The 10,516-nt window shown below is 26.9% G+C and overlaps 1 protein-coding gene across 1 annotated transcript in view; it reads left to right on the top strand.

Moving 5' to 3' along the window:
- The first annotated feature begins 638 nt into the window (after positions 1 to 638).
- Positions 639 to 10,516, top strand: part of LOC100208516 (sodium leak channel NALCN) — a 57,472-nt gene continuing 47,594 nt past the window's right edge. The window contains exon 1 of the mRNA XM_065794103.1: positions 639 to 1,273. Coding sequence (XP_065650175.1) covers positions 924 to 1,273 — 350 coding nt within the window. The 5' untranslated portion in view covers positions 639 to 923. The remainder of the gene's footprint in view (positions 1,274 to 10,516) is intronic.

The following is a 10,516-nucleotide window of genomic DNA, read 5'->3' as shown; positions in this document are numbered from 1 at the left end:
ATATTTTAATCTTTTTTTTTTAAAAAACTATTTTATTGCTTTTTTTGCTTCTTAATATCTTAAAATTGTATTTTTTTAAAATGCTGATGCTTATATAATTTGGATATTTAAAAACGTTACTATTGGGGCTCGGTGATAAGGCTAATTTATGCCAATTGTATACTTTTTTATATAATTGTACATTGTGAACATTTTTAATAGACTAACTAAACTATAAAAAAATAATAATAATAAAATTAATAAAAAAACCAAATTACTTTACTTTATTTCGACTAATTTATTTTTGTTAGTTTTGGAAATAAAGTTTGAAAGTTTACTTAAAGAATGTAATAATAAAAAAAAAATTATAGAAAAGCTTGTTACATAATTACTACAACCGTTTTTCAAAACTGTTTTTCAAAAGTGTATAAAATAAATTAATAGGAGAAACTCACAGCAAAGCGTTTTTTGAAACTAATAACTTTAATGAATTTCTTCATAATTTTTCAAAATTATTTTTCAATAGCATTTTTTGGCATTTAAATTATCGTACTTTGTAAAAAAGCCTTATTTGATTTTTTGATTACCATTAGCCGTATGGAAACCCTGACCGGTTATAGATTAGAGCGATTATATAGACAAATAATAAAGTACTGTTGTACTTCACGCGCAAATAAATTTTTTCATAACAGTTGTTTTGGTGTATAACTTATTTTTATATTTTGACGAATTTTTAAAGGCCATTAGGGAATTCAGCAACAACTATTTTTATTTTGAACGTTTTTGGTTTGTTTGCTCATTGAGCGAAAGGCACCATCAGTTTATCACAAAATGTTACGAATTTGAATTTCATTTTTTTTTTATTGTTAAGTAATGCGCCAAGCAGATGGATTTCCAAAATTGTTTTTAAAAAAGTCTCATAAATAATTTAACTATATTACAATATGCTTCAAAGTAACAGTAAAGACTTATTTAGCCCTCCTCTTTCGAATAAAAATGTATCGTCAGCTTCGTTAAACGAACTACAAAACAAGAGCGGTTATGACTTTTCTGAGAGTAATTATAAAAATAAACCTAGATTGAGTGTTTATGGAGACAATCTTATAACTTTGCACACACCAGAAAAAATAGAAGCTGTACTAATGGGTGGAAAATCTTCACAAGAAAGGTCATCATCTTTTACTGAGCAACATGAAATGCTTCAAAATGTTGTTGGTATATTACAAGAAAACGTTGCTGATAATACTGAAGAATTAAAACAAGCTCATAATTATAATACTGGTGTGTACAAAAGGTAATAAATATGTAAAGGTCAAATGTTAAAAATGTAAATATTTCAAAAACTAAATAAAACCATTGATGCATTGAAAGGAAATTTTATTTAGCTATTTTCAAAAATGAATATTTTTCTCTATTCTCCTAAATTTTTTTATAACTACAAAACGCTTAAAAAGCGTAAATGTTATGATAAGTCTAAAATAGGGTCTAGATTAATTATTATTCAAAATTAAGGTAATCAAAATATTTTAATAAATACTCAGTTATGATTTTATTCCTTTACTAAGTTAACTGTAAAATAGCCTGGTTTTTATTAACACTTCTAAACAAAACTGTTTAAAACAAAACCTGTTAGTCTCTGTATGATCTTTGTCCCTAACCCTAACCATGTACTTTTGTTTATGCCAATCCCTATTTGTTAGTTGATGTATGTAAATTTAACCCCGTCAATTCCTATTTTTCAGTCAATGTATGTACATCTAAAAAGCGTAGTTAAAAAAGGTAGTATATATGATTGATTTCTAAATAAAAACCATTAAAAAGACGTTTTTAAAAAGATAACTAACATTTTTAGTGTATTTTTTAACTTCAATATCAAATAGAATACTTTCCTAAAATTTTTAGGAGTTTGTATTCATATGATTTTTGATTGGCAACAAGTTTTGATATAAAAACATTAAAACTGTCAAATAAGTCAAAAAGTTTAACACACTGGTTTACAACACAATCACTTGTTTGATAAAGTAAATTTTAAATTGATTTTCACAACACTTTTACACTTTATTTCTTGCATTGTTTTAATTGATTGTTTGTTGAAAATTTTATTTTTTTTGTGTTTATATTGATGTATTATTTGTAATCCAATATTTTTTTAAAATTGCTTTTTTTAACTGTTTGAATGATGAATAACAATATTAATTTTTACTTAACTATCTTCTTCATAAAAATTGTCACTTAACTAAACATCAAACCAAGATCTACAAATCAATTCATATAATTTATTAAGTGGTTCATGTTTGTCAGGAAGCAGCCCAAAAGCAAGGCATAAATTGCTCTAGGGCTCTACTTTGTATTAATTATATTAGATGATTTTAAGGTAATTAAGAGAAACAGCATGTCAGTAGTCATTTAATTTCTAACTATTATTTTTACAATACTTTGTTAAAAGTTATTTCTTAAGTTTGCATAGTTGTTAGTCGTTGCATCATAATATCTGCAGAGATAATGACTTTCGGCCAATAAGTCCATTGATTGTCTTAAAATAAAATCCAACGTGTGGTGTATGTTGACACCTTGTGGTATCGCAGATAACATATATGTTATCCCATAATTTATATTAGTATTAGACCAATATAAATGATGGGAAAACCAAAGCTCGAATTAAATAATTGTGAATTCTGATTTCTGGAAATATTTCTAGTCTTTATCATTAAACTCAATAGCTGTTGTTCAATAAAAAATATTTATATTGATCTTGAATTATGATATAAAGACTTATTAGAAAACCATATTACTATTCATTATTAAATTACTGCTCCCATTATAAAACCATATTTCTATTTATTAAGTCATATACCATATTCATTATTATTGTTTTTATTATTAAATTCAATATTTTAATTCATTTTATAAATCATGAGAAAAAACTAGAAAAAAAGACCAAATAGTACGATCTTTATTAAAAAACAACTGCAAATCACAACATTCTAAAGGAATTTAGCAGCACTGCTAAATTTGATCACTCGATCAAATATTATAAATAAAAGAAATTGTAAAATAAGATAAGTAGTAAAATTATTGAGTAAAATGGGGTCAAATGGAATAGTTAAGGATTTTAATTGTTTATTTTTTACGAAAAAAAGATTTTTAGAGTAGTATTAAGCTGTATTTAAATATATAAAAATTAAATAATTTTTTCCATTCTATACTAACATTAGGGGAGAATGAAATACGCAAAAATATGTGTAATTAAAACAACACTATTAAAAAAACAAAAAGCAATCAATAATAACAATTAAAAAAAAATCAATAATAACAGTTAAAACATCAATCAAATAAAATAAACTTTTTTATTCTTGTGATGATGTTGAGTCATTTAGAGGTACTTGAGGTTGAGTTGAGTTTTCAGTTGTGCGGCACTTTTTGGTGCAATAAAAGTCAGCACCTTTTACTTATCGCTTTGGTGGTATGCATGTTTGACATAGCCAAACCTTGAATTTTCACACTGGTACCATTGCATATTTTGACTTGCTGAAGCTTTGTCTAAAACTTTTCTGTTTTTTAGCTTGCTTTGCTGCTTTTTTGCTCTCAGCATCTTTCAATCTTTCAAGTATTTCAGGTTTGTTGAGTTACTCCCCTTCAAATCTTGGCACACCTACATTCTTTCTTTTTTTTGTATCAACGTGTTGGATATGAAACATTTATTGCAAAGCACCTGGGCTGATTGCAGTTGTTTGCAGACAGGGTGACTTTTAAGGTGATTTTGGAGCTGGTGGTATGTGACATATGCTGATGCTATATGTTGGTATAGATTCAGAGGGCAGTGGCTAAAGTAGTGTAATTTCTGGTGCTAGTATTGGTGATGGTACTTTCATCGATTCTATTTGTTGAGATGATGAAGGCTCAGGTTCTACGGAAGGTGTTTCAAATGTATTAGCAATTTGCAACTTTGACTGATCGATTTTATTGATGTCAACTGGAAACAAGCTAGTAGAAAACATGTGCGCTCTATCTATGCTAAAGCTAACCTCATCCGTAGAAAGTTCAGCTCTACACAGATACAAACAAAGATCATGTTATTTAATGTCTTTTGCAGCCCAATCTATGGATGTCAGCTGTGGTATCTTTGGAGAAAAGACTCATTCCATCGCCTATGTATTGCATATAAAATGCACTTCGCTTGATATTAAACAAGCCACCATGGAACAGTGCAAGTGAGTTATTTGTGAAGTATGGTGCCCATTCACTTAATGTTGTAATTTGCAAGCAACAATACTCCTCACTGTTACTGCTGCAGAATAGTGAGAACCTTGTCATAAAAGCTTTTGTTAACTCAGACAGGTTCTTGCTGTCTCCACTGATGTTCAAATGGAGAGCTGAGTTATATTTATAACACTTTAATTTCTTATCTTTATTTTATTTATTTATTTTTTTCTTGGGTTTTGTTTATATTCAAGTGCGTTAGTCTTTGTTTTATTCTAATCCACTTTATTTTACCCATTGTATATTTATTATATTGGGCCTTGAGCCTATCAATAAATTTTGATTGATTGATTGAGTATTATGAAACCCAGTGACTATTTGGGTACATGTAAAAACTTAACCAGAGCTGAAAAGTTTTTTTGTATTATTTGTTAAGTGAAAATTCACCGTTTTGTACTTTAATCACCGCAAGCGAAACTTGGTCTTCAGTGTATAGTTTTTCTTTTTTCTTTGCATGCAAGTTGTTTCGAGGCATATTTTATATTAAAATTGATTTAACACTAATCCATTTAAAATTTATGTACAAAATTTATAGAGATAGCTTGTCACTTGAGGCTTAATTAATTAATAAAAACCGGATTTAGCAAGAGAGTAACTAGTGTATTTCATTCATTCATTAGTATCATTTAATAAAAGCAGTCAGTAAAAATCATTCATTTAAGTTCATAAAAATTTTATTGAAAAATAATTTTTGTAATTTTCAATACAAAAAATTTATAGTTGGAGATTTATTGGTCACTTGAGATATAATTAAAAAAAAGTCGCATTTAAGAAGTGAGGTATTGTTTCACTTATTATTAATGCATTTCATTCAATCTCACAATCTCCTTTTACATTTTTTACTCGTAACTTTTTTTCTTAAATAGCAAATTTAATTTAAAAAAAAAGATTCTTGATCAGCATAATAAGTTATACCAGAAAACTTTTAAAGTTCAATGATATCAAATTTAACTTCCAAAAGTTTTAAGTTCATTTTTCAAACTAATAAAAAAAATCTTATTACACCTACGTAAACTTAAAAGTTTATAACAATTTTTTTTCATCAAAAATAAAGTTTGATATCATTTTACTGAGAAAAGTATTATCTACAACGTGATTTAAAAATATTTGCAAAAAGATTATCCAATAATTAATTAAGAGCAAAAGAATAAACATTGTAACTATTTCATTCTACCTGCTATTTCATTTTACCATGTTTTACTCTATATCGTTTATTAAAAAATAAGTTTAACTTACATTTTGTGCAAATTTTTGATGCAGCTGTTTATTTAAAATTTACTTTTGAGTGAAAAAAAAAATGTTCAGGAAGGGAAACCGAAAAAACAATGGCGATAAAAACGAGCTAATTTTTTTTTTAAAACAAATAAAATTTAAATACTAAACAATATTTAGTAATGCTTTTAAATAAATTTGACAATTAAGTTAAGCCTAAGCATTAACTTTAATTTTAATAAACTCAAATAAATTTTTTAAATCAAAATTAAGTTACATATTTTTTAAATCTAAATTAAATTATGTATTTTTTTTAACGGAATAAAATTATATATTTTTATTTAATTAGATTTAAATCATATATTTTTTATCAGAATTAAATTATATTATTATGAACTTTGCTTCAAGTTTAAAGTATTAGTGTTTTTCAAGGAAAAAAATAATCATTACAATAAAATAAAAACAAAATAAGAATAAATTTTTAATTTTATTTTAGTTTTTTTTAATTAGTAAATAGCGCTTATATCTAACATAATTGTCAAAACTTTTGTAACAAATATTTTTACATAAATACCATTCAAAAGTTAATGTACTTTTTTTAAAAATTAGTTACTCTTTTATCTTACCGCTTATAGAATAATTTAAAAGTTAAAAAATGATAAAAAGTCGCTTAACCAAAATCACTTACTGCTTATGTAAAATCGACCTCAACATTTTTGATGAGGAAGATAGCCTAAATGAGGACTGCAATGTTATGGTCCACGCTTTAGTTCAAAATTCGCCAATATCAACAGATAGACTAAAGCAATTGCAGCACAACACTAAACTTGACCCTGTTCTCTCAAATAACAAACTGCATAACTCATGGTTGGCCCCAAAATTGACAAATGTTTTGCTGTGAAGAAAAGAAATATTGGACCATCAGAAATAACTTACGCCTAGCAGAGGGAATAATTCTAAAGGAAAATAAAATAATCTTACCAAATGCTATGAGACCCCTTATATTAAAACAGCTTCATTTACCACACCTTGGAACCAAAAAAAGCAAAGGCTAGAGCTAGAAATGCTGTTTACTGGCCAGAACTTACAAGCGACATTGATAAACTGATACTCAATTGCTAAAAATGCCTTAAATACTGTAATAATAACAATAAAGAAAAAATCATTCAACACGATATTCCTAACTTACCATGGATTAATATTAAGTAGGATTAGGCATATATGAGTTGCATGGGAAGATCTATGTAATTGTTATAGGCTATTATTCTAAATTTATAGAGAACAGTGTAATTTCTGACAAAAAGGCCTTCTCTGTAATCAATTTCATAAAAAAAAGTTTTTACTCGTCATGGAATATCTTCAAATCTCATTGCCGACAACAACCCCTTTATCAGTGCAGAGTTCCATAACTTCTCACAAAAATATATAATAATTTCACTCCATCAAGCCAGAACTACCCCCAATCAAATGGTCTCAGTGAAATGGGTGTTAAAAGCATTAAAAAAATCTGCTTTTTAAGATAATTTGACAATCCTGAACTAGGTCTTCTAGAGTTCCTTAACATGCCTCTCACAGGTATGGACTACTCTCTGTCCCAACTTCTCATCAACAAAAGAACGCAAACAACCCTACCTGTCCACTATGACTTACTTATACCATTAGTTTCTTTAAATGCTTATAGTCAGATCACCAAGTCCAGAAATCATCAAAAATAATACTATGATCGGAACAAATCTGAACTCCCAAATCTCATAGCAAACAACACCACCCGAATGAGAAAAGATGGAACATGAAATAAAGTGACAGTTGAATAAAAACTAACATTTCCCAGATCATACAATGTGATAAGTACTTAAGAGTATATCAATGTAATTGTAAACTTCTTAGTAAAACCATTGAGCAACCACTTATATATCAGCATGAACAACTTGATTTACCATACAAATCACCAACTATACGAATCGCACCTCCTACATGAAATAAGGAAACAGCAGGCAATCAAATAAAAGAAGCAAAAAGTATTCCGGAAACTCTATCAAACGAACTGCAACCTGATGTGTGAAGATTGTCAAGGACTAAAAATAGACCTGCCTACTTGAAAGACTTTACTTAATTGTTTATATTAAAGGACCTTATTTAACTATTGATATATATATATATATATCTTTAAAAAAATTTATAGAAGGAAGATGTAATATCCGTGTTTGGTAGAATACACAGATGCCTCGTGTTGTTACTATTACTAGAAATAAATTTTTTTGTACTAGAAATACTTTGTGTATTATTCATACTCAGTCTAACATTATCCTTAAGAACATTACAAACATAACAAAAATATTTTTTTAGAACGGTTTTAGATTTAATTAATTGAAAATCTAAAACTGCTCTTTATGCATCTTCTGCTTTTTAAAGCAAAATCTACGATTGGATATCATTTATAATAAAAAGCCTAGCACCTACTGCGCTCAGCTGAGCTCAGAAAATTTGGTTGTAAATTTTTATGTGTATATGAGAGTATAATTTAAAGTTGATCACATGTGCGGTCTAATGCGACATAGTGTTTTTCTGCTTGTGTAAAAGTAAGTGTTAAAAAAAACATTAAGCCTTTTAAGGGATTTTATTGAAAAACACTTTTAAAAAAATCAAGCATAAAAATAAATTTCCATATTTCTTCTTCTTATTTCAATATATGATGTCGATGGACTAACCCTTAAGAACTTAAGAAATTAAAATGTTATATCGGTTATATATATGTATATATATATATATATATATATATATATATATATATATATATATATATATATATATATATATATATATATATATATATATAATATATATATATATATATATATATATATATATTAATTGAATAAAAACAACTTTTGATGGAACTCTGAGTTTCATGCTTTTTGGCAATCATCAGCCATTGTGTATAATTTGTCACTTAAAAACTGTTTAAAAAATTAAAATTACGATGGAACAAGTTCTGACGTTGCAAAAACAAAACAAAACAAAAAGACGTCAAAGATCTTAGTTCCCGGTGTCGAATTAGGAAAGTAAAAATTTCTTTGAATGCTGGCACTCTGATATTATTTCATATCTTTTATTAAGTAAATTTTCTCCTCTGTATGATAATATATGAAATTTCTCGTGTAGACGAAGATGATAAACTTTTGATGCTTGATTGTAGGGCTTATATCTTGCTATTATCTTACATGTAATCGCAGGGTTTTTTTATTTTTTTTATTTTTAGATTTTAGCTTCCATATTTCTTTGGAAAGTTCAGTGTCATTTTTATATTTGGGTGCATTGAAAGATTTATGATGGTTGGCATATTTTAATTTAAACGCGGTTTCACTTATGCCAAAATAAACTTTATTTTTGAATTCAAGATCACCAGAACTTACAGTGGTTTGGTACACGATATTGTTAAAAAGGCATTGGTTATTTAATGGACAAATTTTTTTGTTTATACAGTTGCATTTATTTGATGTTATATTTTTATTGTGTTGTAAAATCTTGTTGTTATGTCCATGTATTAAAGACTTGACATTAGACTTGCAACTATAGCTAACTTTAATATAGTTTTGATTAAAAACTTTATGAAGCCTGTGTCCTACTGGAAAGTGTAGGTCAATTAAAGCTACGTAGTGATTTTTAATTTTAGTTTCGATATTTTTTCTAAATGGGGTGTTACACCATATAATTTTGCGTTTGCGATGTCTTTTTTGATTTTTATTAATTTGCAGTTAGAAGGTGAGTTTTGAATTGTATCCTGATTTACATAAAGCCTCTTCATATGGAAAAATGGAATTACTGAACACAGTTTCATTTACCACCATAGTTGATAATCTCAATAATAAACTCAATAGTGTGAGGGATTTCTTTTATTATATTAGGTGGATGGTTTGAACCAGAATGAACATGCATAAGTTGGTTATTAGGTTTACAATATGGTTGATAAGAGCTGTTAATCAGGTTTAATGTTACATCAAGATAATTGACAATTTTAATAATTTTAAGTTAATAAATTTTGAGTTCCATCAAAAGTTGTTTTTATTCATTTTATTTACTTTTAATAATACAAATACTTGTGTTTGTATTATAATAATAATACAAATACTTGTATTATTATTAATAATAATAATACAAGTATTTGTATTTTATTATTATCTTTGTAACAATGCTGAACTTAATAGTAGTATTAGTATTAGTAGCGCCCTTTCGAGCATGTTTGACACAGAACTCTTGGCAGCCATTGCAACCGAGGTAATGGCGAGAAAGAGTTGCAGCACTTTGTTTTATACGAAAATGTGATCAAATGTGTATGCAAATATCTAACGTACATAAACTTCAAGTTATGTAATGTTAAAATATACTTAAACATGTATCAAGTTTTACAGTTTGACTTTCACTTGAAAATCGCATTGCGTCAACCTCTCTTTTATTTTGATCTATAGCATTTATTTTTGTTAAATAAAATTATTATATACTTTTAAAATTTTGTAAGTAAATGTTCCAGCGTGGCTGGAAGTTACTGGAGTGGAATAAGAGTAAGTTATTGGAGTGGTTAGCGCGCAGAGTTTCTGAACAAAAAACCCATAATTCAAGTCCTAGCTGTGGCAACATTCTTTTTATAATTTTTTTAAAATACAAAATACTTGTGAAGTTTTATAGAGATTATATACAAACACATGTAACGATATTATGCGGTTTAAGAAACGAAAAGATTTTTAAAAAAGCTAAAAATTCTTAAAAAAGGAGGGAATTTGTTGCATATGTGTCATGATTCTTTACTTGTTGCGTATGTGTCATGATTACTTTACTCTAACCCTGACGGATATTTTAGTTTTACGTTTCATGTTTTTTACAACTAAGTTGAGTTTATGCAAGGAAAATGAGTATACAACATGTTTATATATAGAATATACAATCTATAGAACTATAAAGTTGTTTTGTTATATATATATATATATATATATATATATATATATATATATATATATATATATATATATATATATATATATATATATATATATATATGTATATATATATA

The sequence above is a fragment of the Hydra vulgaris genome, chromosome 03 (assembly GCF_038396675.1).
Source record: "Hydra vulgaris chromosome 03, alternate assembly HydraT2T_AEP".
Lineage (NCBI taxonomy): Eukaryota > Metazoa > Cnidaria > Hydrozoa > Anthoathecata > Hydridae > Hydra > Hydra vulgaris.
The sequence above is the reverse complement of the archived record's forward strand: the minus strand, read 5'-3'. Positions and strand labels throughout refer to the sequence as shown.